The sequence below is a fragment of the Oncorhynchus kisutch genome, linkage group LG19 (assembly GCF_002021735.2).
Source record: "Oncorhynchus kisutch isolate 150728-3 linkage group LG19, Okis_V2, whole genome shotgun sequence".
Classification (NCBI taxonomy): domain Eukaryota; kingdom Metazoa; phylum Chordata; class Actinopteri; order Salmoniformes; family Salmonidae; genus Oncorhynchus; species Oncorhynchus kisutch.
The window spans coordinates 23364606-23382314 of record NC_034192.2 but is presented as its reverse complement, the minus strand read 5'-3'; the positions used below and the strand labels follow the sequence as shown (position 1 = coordinate 23382314).

The following is a 17709-nucleotide window of genomic DNA, read 5'->3' as shown; positions in this document are numbered from 1 at the left end:
CACCTCATACAAGTACTTGGGAGTATGATTCGATGGTACACTGTCCTTCTCTCAGCACATATCAAAGCTGCAGGCTAAAGTTAAATCTAGACTTGGTTTCCTCTTTCACCCCAGCTGCCAAACTAGCCCTGTTTTAGATGACCATCCTACACATGCTAGATTATAGAGACATAATTTATAGAACGGCAGGTAAGGGTGCTCTCGAGCGACTAGATGTGCTTTACCATTCGGCCATCAGATTTGCCACCAATGCTCCTTATAGGACACATCACTGCACTCTATAGGCATCTGTAAACTGGTCATCTCTGTATACCCGTAGAAAGACCCACTGGTTGATCCTTATTTATAAAACCGTCTTAGGCCTCACTCCCCCCTATCTGAGATATCTACTGCAGCCCTCATCCTCCACATACAACCCCCGTTCTGCCATTCACATTCTGTTAAAGGTCCCCAAAGCACACACATTCCTGGGTCGCTCATCTTCTAAGATACCTGCCTAAATGACTACCGACCCGTAGCACTCACGTCTGTAGCCATGAAGTGCTTTGAAAGGCTGGTCATGGCTCACATCAACACCATTATCCCAGAAACCCTAGACCCACTTCAATTTGCATACTAGCCTAACAGATCCACAGATGATGCAATCTCTATTGCACTCCACACTGCCCTTTCCCACCTGGACAAAAGGAACACCTATGTGAGAATGCTATTCATTGACTACAGCTCAGCGTTCAACACCATAGTGCCCTCAAAGCTCATCAATAGCTACGGACCCTGGGACTAAACACCTCCCTCTGCAACTGGATCCTGGACTTCCTGATGGGCCACCCCTGGGGGTAAGGGTAGGTAACAACACATCGGTCACGCTGATCCTCAACATGGGGGTCCATCAGGTGTACATGCTCAGTCCCCACCTGTTCTCCAGACCCCAGCACCTAATTCAGAGGTTTAAATGCGGAAGACACATTTCAGTTGAAGGCATTCAGTTGTACCCTCAACGGGTTCTACAGCTGCACCATCGAGAGCATGGAGCATGACTGGTTGCATCACCGCCTGGTATGGCAACTGCTCGGCCTCCGACCGCAAGGCACTACAGAGGGTAGTGTGAACAGCCCAGTATATCACTGGGGCCAAGCTTCCTGCCATCCAGGACCTTTATACCAGGTGGTGTCAGAGGAAGGCCCTAAAAATGGTCAAATACTTCAGCCACCCTAATCATGGACTGTTCTCTCTGCTACCGCACGGCAAGCGGTACCGGAGCGCCAAGTCTAGGTCCAAGTTGCTTCTAAACAGCTTCTACCCCCAAGCAATAAGACTCCTGAACATCTAATGGCTACCAAGACTATTTGTACTGCTGCTACTCTCTGTTATATTATCTATGCATAGTCACTTTAAAAACTCTACCAATAGTGGTTCCTCCTTTAAAAGTTGCGTCATACTGCAGCACACCTTGCTGGTTGCTGCAGAATTCTATGGCACGTTATTTAATTGTAAGACATTTTTACCATTAATGCTAGTTAGTGCTAGTTTGACCAACAGAGGGGATCTTTGAGAAGCATTTGATAGTCTTCAATATTGGCATTACTAGAGAATTTAAAAAGTTTTTTGTAAGAACGTAGTATATGGGATTGATTAAGAAATTAGCTTCATTAGGGTCATAAAGACGTGCCAAATGTTCTCCTATGGGTTGTATCATAGCAGGTTTGTGTTTTTTGTCATGAATCTTGTTCTGGAGGCAGCTCTGCGGAATTGTCAGTTGCTGGCACAGCCACAAAGTCATTACATTTTAAACCTGACCTTGTGTAGCAAAAATCGCAGTTCTGCCTCCAGGACAAGACATGAAAAAAACTGGTAGCGCAGAAGCATGGCTGCCGATTCAGCTATGTCACAATGTGTTACGGATGGACCTTGGAGTATTTCCTGACCACGTGACCTGACCTTTGGCTGACGGGGGGATAAGTACGACCAGGTTGAGTTCCGTCCAGGTCCTTACCTGCGCTCGGTCTTGTTGATCAGGTCAGACACCTGCTGCAAGTACTCCTTGGCATATAGCACCACAGGCTCTGTGTCATTCAGGTCCAGAGGGGACAGGGCAGAGGACAGGTAGTCCAGCCAGTCCACTGCCGGAGCCAACAGCTGAGGGCGAGAGAGGATAGAGGTCAGGGGTCACCCTTATGAAAAAGACAGTTCAACACAAAAACTATGTTTTTAGACATTTTCAGAACTCAAAAGTGTCCCACATAACTGCATCTTTTAATTTAGACACAATTTTGTATCTATTCAATTCATGAGGCATATTGTTGGATCCACACAACAGATCTCAACATTGTATTGTTTTTTTAAGCAGTTGGAATTCCCTCCATATAGATGGTGGACTAACCACAATGCCATATGGCTACATGATTTAGGCTACATTCCAATTCTCTACACTTCTCCCGAAGTTTGCACTAATACACTCCCCCCATGGACTTAAAAGGAATGGATTCGCGTAAGGAATATGGTGGAAATTCCCTCCAGCCATGCTTGACCCAAACCAATGATTTTAAATGCATTAGTGGGAGTGAACAAGTGCACACTTTTGGAGAAGGGTAGAGAATCTGAACGCAACCTTTGATTTGAAAACTATTCCTTAAAACTAAACCAAATTATCCATAATATTTAGACAGAGAGAGAGAGAAAGAGAGAGAGAGAAAGAGAGAGCGCAAGAGAGAGAGACAAAACAGTGAGAGGACCCTGCAGCCCTCATAAATTTGTATTCCAGGTCCCAGATGCAATCACAGCCACCCCTATCCTGGAAGGTAAGAAGGGGTATTACAGTAAAATCCTCAGCCCTCAGCCGCAGACCCACATCCAAACTGCTTTAATCCAGAACATGGGAGCCGAGGACAGAGCAGGGAGGGAGAAAGATGATGGGATGGAGGCTGTTGTTTAGTTGTTTGGTCTTTAATGCACAAAAAAGTACAGTAAATACAAACCTGCCAAGTAAAATAAAGGTTAACTAAAATTAAATAAATACAAATATAGTATGACTACCTGTTTTTTCTGACAATCCTTATGATGCATTGTAACATGCTTAATAATTAGTGTGGTCACAATACCAGAATTTTGACACAATATATATTACCGCCACGAGTCATGACTGCCATCAAATTCCATGTGACCGTAACTAAGCATCTCCAAAACTGCATTCTGATGCCGGTACCTAATGGCCTGGAACTCAATGCTCTATTGTCTAATCACTCTGACATCAATGCAAATGCAATTTAAAATTAAGTCAACACTTCATGAGAGCCCTGGCATTCAGAGTTTAAGCGGAATAGGATCACCTGTTGCGCAACGAGAGCCAGCATCTCAAAGCTGCTTGATGCATGGAATTAAATAAGTGTTCCTATTAACCCATGTTGCCAACATTTCTATAGGTTATGCTATGCAATTATGTGAGAAAACAGAGTTTGATGGTCTCTATTAAAAAGAGGAGGATCCCACTAGTTTTCTATAGCCTTGGCATAATATATTTATTTCTCAACTTTCCTAAAATAAAGCACGTTACCTACCTGGCTGGCATGAAAATGAACAGTGGGAAAAGCGTTGTCACATGTCATTTTCACCTGCCCCTGTTCTGATAGGTGTATGATTATGCCCCATTCTAAATACAAAATGATTCTACACATACAGTACCAGTCAAAAGTTTGGACACGCCTAGTCATTCAAGAGTTTCTTTATTTTTTTACTATTTTCTACATTGTAGAATAATAGTGAGACATCAAAACTATGAAATAACACACATGGAATAATGTAGTAACCAAAAAAAGTGTTAAACAAATCTAAATATATTTTATATTTGAGATTCTTCAAAGTAGCCACCCTTTGCCTTGATGACAGCTTTGCACACTCCTGTAATTCTCTCAACCAGGTAGTCACCTGTGATGCTTTTCCAACAGTCTTGAAGGAGTTCCCACTGCCATGGTTCCACCTGTCACTATAGGGCAGCAGAGACTGTCCTAGTGGCATTAATAAAACTCAGGTGTATTCCATTTACTCATTATGATTTCTCTGAAAGAGGTGTGGTTTCTGTTGTCCTTTGCAGAAGCTTGAATTTATTTCCTGTGTGTGTTTGTTTCCCCGAGTGAGTTTGAGACCTAGTGTTTGTTGTTTTTCTAGTGTACTGTGATCCTTTGGCTACCGTTTCTCAGTAAAGTATTTATGTTTATCCTTAAACAAGGATTCCTCGTCTAGTCTCTTCTCTGCACATGGGTCCCTCACCACATCACAGCAAGCTTCTGCCAAACATGGACCCAGCAGAGATCAACCAGATCAAGAATGTCGTAATCCACCAAGGAGCACTGCTGGTGCGGCAGCAAGAACAACTCTCCCAAATGTCAGAGACTCTCCGGGCACTTACCGACTCCCTCCAACGACAGTCCAACCTCAACCCAGGAGGAGTCAATGCCTATGTCTCATCGCCCAGTGCTACAGGCATCGCCATAGTTCCTCCATGGAACCTGCACAGGTAACCCAAGATGCCAGCCCCGGAGCGGTAGGACGGCCAGGGGTTCAAGGGTTTCCTCCTGCCTATTCGAGCCACAGTCCTCCTCGTTCCACACCGATCAGACCATGATCATCTCTCTACTCTCGGGCAAGGCTCTGGCGTGGGCAATGGCGGTGTGGGAACAGAAGCCACCATCCTGCAACTCCATATTAGCTTTGACTGCAGAGCTGCGATGAGTCTTCGACCACCCAGTTGGCAGACGAGAAGTGGCCTGCTGACTGTTCAACTTCCGCCAAGGGAACAGACCAGTGGTTGACTTCGCCATCAACTTCCACACCCTCGCCGCCAAGAGTGGGTGGAATACGGAGGCCCTAGTCACCGTTTTCCACCTGGCTTTGTTTTACTCCAAGCAGTAACTGGCTTCTCGGGAACTGGGAGAGGATCTTGAGGCCCTGATAACGCCGGCAATCAAGATCGACAACCACCTCCCAGAACGCGTGAGACAGCGCATTTTTGACACCATCCCCGTATCCCGGTTTCCTGAGCACCCCAAGCCCACCATTGTGGAGTCCATGCAGCTGGGACACACATGGCTGAGCCCACACATGGCTGAGCCCACAGGAGTGTGACAAGCACATGCGAAGGCTGCTGCCTCTACTGCGGAGGTCTCAGCCATCTCCGTGCTACATGCCCAGAGCGGAGGGGATTCACCAGATTCAAGCCTTCGTGGACTCCGGGGCTGCAGATAATCAAGACTTCGACAATAGAATTACAAATCCCGTGTGTGAAATGTCCCATCCCTCTGCAGATTCATGCCCTCAATGGACGCCCCATTGGCTCCGGCCAGGTGGAATATCAGACCAAGCCCATTCTACTGCAGGTTGGGGTGAATCACTCATAAAGTTTTCGTTTGATCACGGCTTCCGAGAACTTCCTTATGCTAGGGTACTAGCGCTACATAACCTACTACTCTCCTGGTCCACAGGACACCTACTAGACTGGGGTAAGTACTGCCAGACTAAATGTCTAAGACCCCCACCTAGAGCCTTGCCGCATTCCCCTGCTTCCATTGAAGACCAAGACTTTTCCGCTCACCCTCCTGAATACTTTGAATGCCTTCAGTAAGAGGCAACCCGACACCCTCCCTCCTCATCGTCCATACGACGCCTTTCATTCACTCCTCAGCATCCCCAGCTGGTCTAGGTTTCTTCTTCCTGGGAAAGAAGGATGGAGGTCTGCATCCCTGCGTTGACTACAGAGGGCTGAACAAGATCACGATTAAGAATCGTTACCCCCTATCCCTGATGTCCGCTGACTTGGACCTGGCCAATCGGGCCAATTCTTCACCAAGAAGAATTCTCACTAGATTGCAACGCTTACAATCTAGTGAGAATCAGGGAGGGAGACGAATGGAAAACTGCCTTTAACTTCACTAGGGTAGGGGGCACTATTTTCCCTTCCGGGTGAAAAGATTGCCCAAAGTAAACTGCCTACTACTCAGGCCCAGAAGCTAGGATATGCAATAATTGGTCGATTTCGATAGAAAATACTCTAAAGTTTCCAAAACTGTTACAATAATGTCTGTGAGTATAACAGAGCTGATTTGGCAGGTGAAAATCAGAGAAAAATCCATCCAGGAAGTGGGATTGTTTTATGTTTGTAGTTTTCTATTGAATGCCATTACAGTATCCTTTGACTTAGGACTCAAATTGCACTTCCTATGGCTTCCACTAGATGTCAACCGTCTTTAGAAATAGTTTCAGGCTTGTATTCTGAAAAATGAGAGTAAGACCACTCTGAATGAGTGTCCCAGAGATTTTTCCTGCGCACAACCAAGAGCGCGCCTTTCTTGTTTACCTTTTATATTGACAACGTTATTGTCCGGTTGAAATATTATAGATTATTTAGGCTAAAAACAACCTGAGGATTGATTATAAACATTGTTTGAAATGTTTCTACGACCTTTACGGACACTATTTTGATTTTTCGTCTGCCTGTTGTGGCTGCGTTTGAGCCTGTGGATTACTGAACAAAGTGCGCAAACAAAAGTGGTTTTTGGATATAAACACTTTATCGAACAAAAACATTTATTGAGTAAATGGGAGTCTTGTGAGTGCAACCATATGAAGATCAAATGTAAGTGATCAATTGTATCGCTATTTCTGACTTGTGCAACTTCCTACTTGGATGGTAACTGTTTGTAATGATTTGTCAGCTGGGCGCTGTTCTCAGATAATCGCATGGTATGCTTTCGCCATAAAGCCTTTTTGAAATCTGACACTGTGGTTGGATTAACAAGAAGTTAATCTTTAAACCGATGTATAACACTTGTATGTTTTATGCATTATTATAATAAGTATTTCTGTTTTTGGCACTCTGCAATTTCACTGGATGTTGGCCAAGTGGGAAGCTAGTGAGGTTAACACCCCTAGCAGCCACTACGATGATTTAGTCATGCCATTCGAACTATCGAACTCAAAGGCAGTCTTCCAAGCATTGGTCAATGAAACTCTTAGGGATATGTTGAATCTTGAGTCTTTGTTTACCTCGACATCCTGATCTTCTCCAAGACCCTTCCGGAACACATCCTGCACGTGCCGAGATGCCTCCTGCAGAGTCAACTATACGTCAAGATTGAGAAGTGTGAGTTCTATGTATCCCAAGTTTCCTGTGCCACATTCTCTCTACCGCCGGCATCCAAATGGACCCTGTCAACCTGTTACGACTAGACGTTCCGCTAGTGGTTTCGACAACATCCGGTGAAATTGCAGAGCGCGAAATTCAAATTCAATTATTAGAAATATTTAACTTTCATAAAATCACAAGTGCAATATACCAAATAAAAGCTTAACTTCTTGCTAATCCAGCTAATGTCAGATTTCAAAAAGGCTTTACGGCGAAAGCAAACCAGGTGATTGTCTGAGGACACCGCCTCATCATACAAATGCATAAAAAAATCATTTTCAACCAGGGAGATGCACCACGAAAGTCAGAAATAACGATATAATTCATACCTTACCTTTGAAGAGCTTCTTCTGTTGGCACTCCAAAATGTCCCATAAACATCACAGATGGTCCTTTTGTTCGATAAATTCCTTCGTTATATCCCCAAAATGTCAATTTATTTGGCGCGTTTGATTCAGAAAACCACCGGTTCCAACTCACCCAACATGACTACAAATTATCTAATAAGTTCCCTGTAAACTTGGTCCAAACATTTCAAACAACTTTCCTAATCCTTCTTTAGGTATCCTAAAACGTAAATAATCAATCAAATTTAAGACGGAATGTACTTTGTTCAATAGCGGATAAAAGCAATGTGGAGCAAGCTCCAGGTCGCGCCCCCCAAACAAAAGAGTCCACTTGGCTTGACACTAAGTCTGAACAGCCCTACTTCTTCATTACTCAACAGATTTCTAAAGACTGTTGACATCTAGTGGAAGCCATAGGAACTGCAACCAGGTGCCTCAGAACTCTAGTTCCCCATAGAAAACCAATTGAAAGCACAGTGAACTCAACAACAACAAAAAATCCTGGAAACTTTAGGATGTTTTCTATCCAGATCTACCAATTATATGCATATCCTAGCTTCTGGGCCTGAGTCGCAGGCAGTTAACTTTGGGCACGCATTTCATCCGGATGTGTAAATACTGCCCCCATATCCCAAACACGTTATTAAGGTTAGGGTGGTCACTGACTAGCCCCGTCCCGCTTCACTCAAACAAGTCCAGCGGTTCCTCGGGTTTGCCCATTTTTACATGCGTGTTATATGCAACTTTGATGCGGTGGCAGCGCATCTCACGGCCCTAACCCGCAATTCTCAGACCCGTTTTGGCTGGACCCTTGAGGCTGACAGGGCATTCATAGAGCTCAAGGGACATTTCACCTCCGGAACCATCCTCGTTCATTCTGATCCTACTTGTCCCTTCGTGGTAGAGGTGGACGCCTCGGACACCAGAGCAGGGGCGGTTCCTTTCACAGCGGCACGAGCGGGACAACAGAATTCACAAATGTGCCTTTCTTTCCAAGTGGTTTTCGCCAGCAGAACACAACTACGATGTAGACAAACATGAGCTTTTGGTAGTCAAGTGGGCACTTGAGGGGTGGAGACACTGGTTGGAGGGGGCACCTCATCATTTTGTGATCTGGATGGACCATAAGAACGGTCTCCATTCAAGAAGCCAGGAGGTTGAACGCTTGCCAGGATAGGTGGGATCTGTTTCTTAACAGGTTCAACTTCACTCTTGCCTATCACCCGGGATCCAAGAATCAGAAAGCAGATGCCCTGTGCCACCAACACGATGTCCCTCTACTTGCCAACACGATGAGAGGGACTCTGAGCCCATCATCCCCAGCTCCCGCATTGTGGCTCCCGTGTATTGGAATATAGAGACCACGGTACGACGAGCCCAGACCCGAGAACCTGAGCCCGGCAGGGGTCCCACTAACAGACTTTATGTTCCGTGATCAGCCCGTTCAAGTGCTACAATGGGGACACTCCTCTAAATTAACTGGGCATCCAGGGGTTAATCGAACACTGGAGTTCCTGAGGTGGATATTCTGGTGGCCCAACATGATTGACGTGAGCTCTGTTGTTGCGGCCTGTTCCACCTGTGCCCAAAGCAAGTCCTCAAGCCGGCGACCGGCTGGGTTGCTCCAACCTCTGCCCATCCCCAGACGGCCCCTGTCCGTAGACTTTATCACAGGGTACCTCCATACCAAGGGCTTACCACTATCCTGATGGTCATTGATCGGTTCTCCAAGGCAGACCATTTCATTGCCTTACCCAAGTTGCCCTCAGCAAAGGAGACCGCTGATCTCATGATTACCCATGTCTTTCGACTACACGGACCTCCCCAGGACATTGTCTCGGATCGTGGACCCCAGTTCGCACACGGTATTGGAAAGCCTTCTGCTCCCTGCTCAGGGTGTTGTAATTCTCTCCTCGAGGTTCCAACCACAGTCAAATGGGCAAATGGAGTGGGCCAACCAGGAGCTGGAGAAGTTTCTTGTCTGGGTGGAGTATGATCACAACACACTGCCAAACTCGTCCACTGGACTGTCGCCGTTTGAGTGTCAGTTCGGGTCCTCCCCCTCCCCCTGGATCAGAGAGTGATCCTCCTTGCTCTGCTCATCTGCCTGACACCAACACCAGGCAAACTGGCACCAAAGGCCTGTACAGGCTCCTCCGACCTGGTCAACGAGTGCGGCTGTCCACCCGTGTTCTTCTCTTAAAGCTTGCTCCACAGGACCATTCAAGATCCTGAGTTGCATCAACCCAGTCACCTATCGTCTCCAGCCTCCCAGGTCTATGAGGGTCTGTCCATCCTTCCATGTCTCCCATCTCAAGCTGGTAAGGACCAGTCTCTTCTCCCCCACACCTGCCCCTCCGCCCCTCGACAGCCTACGCTGTCCTGTGTCTGTTGGAGGCTCGTCGGGTCAGAGGCACCCTGCAGTACCTGGTGGACTGGGAGGGCTACGGCCCCAAGGAGCAGGCATGGGTGCCTGACCTAGACATCCTGGATCCGTGACTCATAGTGGTAGCCCTGGCTCCGCGGCCGGAGCCGCTCCTAGAAGGGGGGGGGGGGGGGGGGGGGGGGGGTACTGTCATGGTTCCACCTGTCACCAGAGGGCGGCGCTAAGAGTGTGCAAAGCTGTCATCAAGGCAAAGGGTGGCTATTTTGAATAATTTCAAATATAAAAAATATTTGGATTTGTTTTTGGTTACTACATGATTCCGTATGGGTTATTTCATAGTTTTGATGTCTTCACTATTATTCTACAATGTACAAAATTGTAAAAATAAAGAAAAACCCTGGAATGAGTAGGTGTGTCCAAACTTTTGACTGCTACTGTATATTAGTAGGCTTTATGTAAAGACCAGATTAAATTGAGAATAGTCTGATGGGTGAGAATATTATCAAGCACTTTGTGCAACCTGCGCAAGAAACAGAGCAGAGCACATCCCTTTATGCAACTTTTTTTCAAATCATCATTAGAGTTGCATCATGCAGGCTTATAATGTATTAGAAATCAAAACATATAGCCTAAGGTTTGTATCACAACTAACATTGCATAAATAACTCTAAATTAAGCAAATAGGAGGACCTGTTTCAAATGATCACTGTTAACTTCTTGGTGACTGGGGGCAGTATTGAGTAGCTTGGATGAAGGTGCCCAGAGTAAACTGCCTGCTACTCAGCCATAAAAGCTAGAATATGCATATCATTTGTGTATTTGGATAGAAAACACTCTGGAGTTTCTAAAACTGTTTGAATGATGTGTGTGAGTTTAACAGAACACATATGGCAGGCGAAAACCTGACACATCCAACCAGGAAGTGGGTTTTTCAACTCATTGCCATTCCAATATACAGTGTATGTGGGGTCATTTTGCACTTCCTAAGGCTTCCACTATATGTCAATAGTCTTTAGAACCTTGGTTGATGCTTCTACTGTGAAGGGGGGCAGAATGAGAGGGGATTGAGCCAGGTGTCTGGCAGATTGTCACTTTCACATGCGCGGTCATGTGAAAGTTAGCTCGCATTCCATTGCATTTATACAGACAAAGGAATTCTCCGGTTGGAACATTATTGAAGATTTATGATAAAAACGTCCTAAAGGTTGATTCTATACTTCGTTTGACATGTTTCTACGACCTGTAATATAAACTTTTGGACTTTTCGTCCGACCTTTCGGCTGGACTTGCACGCGTGTTTGGATTTGTTTACCAAATGCCCTAACAAAAGGAGGTATTTGGACATAAATTATGAACTTTATCGAACAAATCAAACATTTATTGTGGAACTGGGATTCCTGGGAGTGCATTGTGATGAAGATCATCAAAGGAAAGTGAATATTTATAATGTCATTTCTGACTTCTGTTGACTACACAACATGGCGGATATCTCTTTGGCTGTTGGTCTCAGAGCCGTACTCAGATTATTGCATGGTATGCTTTTCCGTAAAGTTTTTAAAAAATCTGACACAGTGGTTGCATAAGGAGAAGTATATCTAAAGTTCCATGTATAATAGTTGTATATTTTAGCAATGTTTATTATGAGTATTTCTGTAAATTGATATGGCTCTCTGCAAAATCACTGCATGTTTTGGAACTACTGAACATAACACGCCAATGTAAAATGAGATTTTTGGATATAAATATGAACTTTATCAAACAAAACATACATGTATTATGTAACATGAAGTCCTATGAGTGTCATCTGATGAAGATTATCAAAGGTTAGTGATTCACTTTATCTATATTTCTGCTCTTTGTGACTCCTCTCTTTGGCTGGAAAAATGGCTGTGTTTTTCTGTGACGTGGTGGTGATCGAACAATCGTTTGTGGTGCTTTCGCTGTAAAGCCTTTTTGAAATCAGACACTGTGGCTGGATTAATGAGAATTGTATCTTTAAAATGGTGTAACATACTTGTATGCTTGAGGATTTTTAATTATGAGATTTTTGCTGTTTTAAATTTGACGCCCTGCTCTTTCACTGGTTGTTGGTGGGGTGGGACGCTACCATCCCGAATATCCCAGAGAGGTTAACCGCTCAACACAGAATAGCAGCATGTGCGCACTCCCTTGGAAATAACTTAGGGAAAACATCCTTTCTATATTATTCATGCTATGTTCAATTGTATTCTTCTTACTATAAAATAATGACACAGGAATTATAAGCAAACCTGGTCTGCAAAATGAACTAGTGTAGCCCACAGCCATATGGCATAGCCGGATCAGGGCCTATAACATAAGGATGACTCAGAATATTATATTCTTCTGAGATAGGCTACATTTTCTTCAAATCATAATGTTTCTTTAGACCGGCCCTAAATAAATAGATTTATTGTGATAGGCTATATTAAATGGATGTATTAGACTCTTTAAAAATTTAGATGTTCCAAAAGGTCTGCATCAGTGGCTTTAAGGCTAGAGTGGAAGCCCGGAGATGCTAAACGTGTTTATGTTAACTAACGGTCAATTACAATGAGACCGGCAGTTATTTGCATGACAGTTACCAGCTGACAAATTTTCATGACTGACACTACCCTAATACCAGATTTAGTATCATGATACTCAATACCAAAACAGTACCATGGCAAAAAAAAAAGAAAGCGGGAGATTTTTTTATTCTGTTTTCATTCTCAAAAACATGATTTTCCTGTGTTTAATATATATTTCTACACTATGAGGTTGGAATAATACTGTGAAAATTATGATATCCTTTTAGTGTAAGAGCTGTTTGAAAATATTTCAGCCTGTTTTGGCCTGCCTGGTGAGATCACCATGCAGTAAATTAGTTAACAAACCAATACTAAAGAGAGTTCCAAACCTCTCTGCCAATAACAACTCGTTTTCAGTTTCTCCCTCCCTACTCAGACCACTCCCAGACAGTCCTAGCTAAATCCTTGCTTGAGAAATTGCTCTTGCTAATTTTTGTTTCTTTTAGAATATTTTTTAAAATTGAAAACAATTTCAGTAAGGTACTGAAAGTGGAACTGACAGATTTTTAGCAATATAAATCGTATTAAAATCTGTCCATATACATGCCCAGGGAGAATATGACACTGTTTTTTTAAAAATAATAATAATTCTGACATTTTCATTAATTCATAGTAAGGCATTTATGAAAATTCTATAGCAATATAGAGATAAAGGCAGTGTGTTTAGACAATTAATAGACACGGCAGTAAATAAAACCTAATAAAAACATGTGTCTTGTCCAGGACCGGAGTTTATGCAGACCGGTGTGCCATATGTCAGCTACTGTAGGCCTATATGCAAATAAGCCATTTGTCACAAAGGCCTGCCGTCATTCACTTTGAACTGGACTGTGTGTTTTCAGGCAGTAAGGCCTGCCGTCATTCACTTTGAAATGGACTGTGTGTTTTCAGGCAGAAGCAACTTTAGACCATTTAGAACGCATTCGCCAAAAGCTACAAAATACACATGTAAATACCATCAACAACAACAATATCAATGTTAGTCAAAGCTAGATAAGCTACAATCGAACAAGGGAACATTAGATAAACCCTCTCAAACTATTTAACCTAGTTGGCAGTCAAAATTGCACTGAAACGGTTGGGAAAAGTAGCCTGCTCGACCTTCTGCAGCTTGCCTGCCAATGTATGCTTGTCCCAACCCATGTTTGACAACTGAATGGGAACTTGCCAGCCCGCCCATTTGATCGATGCCAAATACATTTTATTGACAAAGAGATATTCCAACTGTGGATAACAGTCGTTCATGTTCAACATAGCGAGCTAGCTAGCAAAGGGATTCACATCTCTTGCTAGCTAACCAAATGACACCTGCCTCTCTAGCTGTAGCAACCAAAAAACGATATGAGGGGGAAAAAAGTTGGTCACTCACCCACTCCTCCAATGACATGCCATCCTCCCAGCAGCTAGCTAGCTAATGTGAAGTTGGGTAGCTTGCTAAATAAATACGCTAGCCCAGGGGTGTCAAACTCAACACAGTCCTTATTGAAAAAAACACAATGAACTCAAGGGACAGATTTTTTTTTTAAACATGCAACAGCGACCCAAATTGGACAGTAGCCTAGCTAGGACCTTGGCATGTGCCTGTACACTTTACAAACCACTGCGGGCTGTAAATGGGACACACCGATGCGAGCGCATCAGGCTGTAATATCATATAGTAGATGACTCAACTGTTGACTCATTTATACTCGCTTGTGTGTCCTATTCGGCCCTCGGGCCTTGTGTTTGACACGTCTGCTAGCCTATTAGCCACGTTATGACTGACTTGTGATCGTTACCCTTGCTAGCTTGATTCTTTTGACATTCCCAACCTCAGCTAAAGTCGTCCGTTTTTGTTCAAAATATTGAGTCAATGAAACTGAAACACTGAAACACTCCACTCCCGAATGGGTGGAGGCAGCAAACAATGTACCAGGCCAGCTGTGATTTACAACCTGATATAAATATTTTTGGACTACCAAGAAATGTATTGGTGAATTATATTAAATCATACATTGAACTACATCCATCTATTCTGCCAATAATATTTTACTTCACGTCATGGAATTTTGAGTCAAATAGAAGCTATTTTTAAAACCTGTTTTTAAACATGAACTGGGAATTTGATGTTATTTACTGATGTTATGATTGTCTGCAAAGTAGTTAAAACGCTGTCAGTTCGACTTGAATTGTTACGCAGAAATGATTTGATATTACGGTCCACTTTTGAGGTCTGAAATATACCCTTTAATTCAAGTGTCCCTGCACTTAACACCGTTTTTTGATTATCGATATTTAGCGCACATGTGATGGAGTTTCCAGATCATATGGCTACTGTATTGATACAAATAATCCTTATTCTGCCAGGTAGGCCTATGCTACTTTGTACTTAACTTTTAATTGAGGTTTTGGCAAAGCCTTTCCATCTACCCGAAGATGGTTGTCATTATCATCGCTAACGGTTACACAAAGTGGTAAACATATGCGCACTGCACACTCACAGGCAGGGGCATTCCAGTATGGTTGCCTCTTCAGAAAGTTGTAGGGAATACAATGCATTCTGTTAATGTCTTATGATAAACTTTGACAAATACATTTTTCTAATAAGTTCAATACATTTAGTTGATTTGCAAACGTGAGATACATTTGACAGATGAACCGTTCCGGTGTAATGTGCAACACTAGTAAGGATAGGATCATATTAGATCCCATTCATTTACAGTATGTCTATGTATACCGGAGTTGTAGTAGAAAACGTTAGGGGCCTGTCATGTCATCATTAAAAGCTTTGCTCATCGATAATTTACTCCCCATTTAAGATGTTTTTTGCTACAGACAACAAAAATGTGTCTTTCTTATTGGACAAGTCCAGCTAGTCCTTCCCTCTTTTAATCCATTTGCTTCTGTTTGGTGCCTAATGAACATGACCCTGGAGATTTAATGTAATGATCCAGTGTTTAGAACCATCAGAAACAGAACAAAGGATTTACGACATTGCCATTCAAATTCATGCCTTATCAACTCGACTGTGTTTGCAGGCTTAAGATGAACAGACTGATTTTCTAGAGTGATTATATTCAAATTTCAGAAGTATATACAATCTACCCATTACCACCCATTTCACTGATTCAACCCATCCTACAAATGATGACTTTCAATTCCTATGAAACAGAGAACCATCTCAACTGACTCTCCATTCATTCATTCTATCTGTTTGTTGATGAAAGGCTCCTCCATGTCCACCAACCACTAGCATTCCCTTCACCATCTCTCTGCAGTTCTGCTGCTGCCTTGGAGATAGAAGAGCTTAGCAACAGCTCTTGGCAACAGTCACCTTGGCAACCAGGGAAACATTCCAAACAAAAAAGAGGACTGCAGGAGAGGCAGAGTACACAGACAAATGTGTGAGGCTTTCAGAAGGTGGTGGTGAGTTGGTGTGGGAGAGACTGCGAGAAAAAGACATGCATGTTTTGACACAGTAATGGAGACAGAAGAAAATGTGGGAACAGACTATTTGATTAAGAACAAACTTTACAGCCTGATCTGATGGCATGGGGTTCTGATCCACTCAAAATCCACCCCACAAAAAATCCACCTCACATATGTACCTCTCTCTCGCCCCCTCTCTCTCTCATACATACTCACATCCAAGCAACTGCTTACACATGGAAGTGCACATGTTCTCTCTGTAATCCCCCACCCAACAGACGCATACACACCTGCAGTTCGGCGATGGTGATCTTGTGGTAGATCTTCTCCTCATCGCGAAGTTCGTCCGGCGGTACGGTGATGTTGGCGAGCGCTGTTTCAAAGTCTAGGATCTGCTGCATTTGACTTTGTGTGGAGTTCTTATCCCCCCCCAATAGCAGGCTCAGCTCCACCATGTAGTCCAGATATGCCTTCAACACCTGGGAGGGTACACAGGATAAGCACAGGGTCGTGTTCACTTGCCACCAAATGGAAGACAACGGTGCGAAGCAGAGTGAAACGGGGAGGTACAATCTGAATTTGTTCAATGAGAAACACCGGTTTTAGTTTTTCATTGCAAACCCTCCACATGGATTTTGTTTTAGGCCTGCTATAGTTAATGTTAACCAGTGGAGGCTCCAGTGGATGACCATCCCCATTGAATTGAAGAAAAAAACAAATATTGAAACAGTAAAAAAAAAAGTTATCCTTTTTAGATAAAACTATTCAAAATATATTTTACATCACCAAATAATTTATTAAAACAAACTACTTCGCAATGAAGGTCTACAGGAGCCTCAGCAGCACTCTGTAGGGTAGTACCATGGTTTAGCCAGACAGCTAGCTTATGTCAAATCTAGGAGGTTCAAGGTTATCACCCCCTTCCATAAACTTACACAGTAATTATGACATCTTCCAGAGGACTTCCTCCAACCTCTCAGAGCTTTTGCAGCATGAACTGATATGTTGTCCACCCAATAAAAGGACCAGAGAATGCATCTAGTGCTGAAAGCATAAGCTACAAATAGCTAGCATATTGGAGTGCATAAAATGTGGTGAGTAGTTAGCTCAAAAAGAGATAAAGACAATAGTTGAACAGTTTTGAACAAAGAGAGAGAGAGAGTTATCTATATTTCATAGTTTTTTGTTTTGTCAAATGTAGCTAGCTAGTTTAGCCTACTTAAACATCTGGCTCAAATAGAGAGTGATGCTATGTTAGCTAGCTGGCTATGGCTATCCAACACTGTCAAGGTAAGCTTTTGGTTGTATTAATGTATTGCAACCGGGGCTAGCTGATGTAACTGCTAAACTGATTGCTGAGGACTACACTGTACTGCATGATTGTAGCGGGTTTACTAACGCGTTAGTTCTAGTAGCTATGTTGACTATGAATTGGCAATGATGTAGGCTGTGTGTAGCGGTTAGCAGTCATGATATGAAGGTTTGGCTTGGAAAGTTTGTTTTACCTGGTCACAGACAGCTGATGTGTTGTGCACTGAAGTCCACAAACGAAGAGAAAAGGTGTGATCTGGGGTGTATTCATTCCACAGATTATGTTTAAAAACATTTCTTAAACAGAAGCAAACAAAACAGGGATAAACATACCTAAATTTGTCAAATAGAAACTCTTGTTTTCAAATGTTGGACTAATGATGACACCGTAGATCAGCTAGATACAGTCGAGAGTGTGCAAGGTGGTATTGAATGTGCCATTCGATTCCATTAGTCATTCTAATGGAATCCAGACAGTGGAATCTAATGGCCTAA

The 17709-nt window shown here is 43.3% G+C and overlaps 1 protein-coding gene across 6 annotated transcripts in view; it reads right to left on the bottom strand.

The window, feature by feature from the left end:
• Positions 1-17709, bottom strand: part of LOC109864463 (endothelin-converting enzyme 2-like) — a 97087-nt gene that overhangs the window by 28742 nt on the left and 50636 nt on the right. For all 6 annotated transcript variants that reach the window (XM_031797704.1, XM_031797705.1, XM_020452270.2 and 3 more), the window contains 2 exons: positions 16194-16382; positions 1994-2136 (listed from right to left, as the gene is read on the bottom strand). In XM_031797704.1, coding sequence (XP_031653564.1) covers positions 1994-2136; positions 16194-16382 — 332 coding nt within the window. The remainder of the gene's footprint in view (positions 1-1993; positions 2137-16193; positions 16383-17709) is intronic.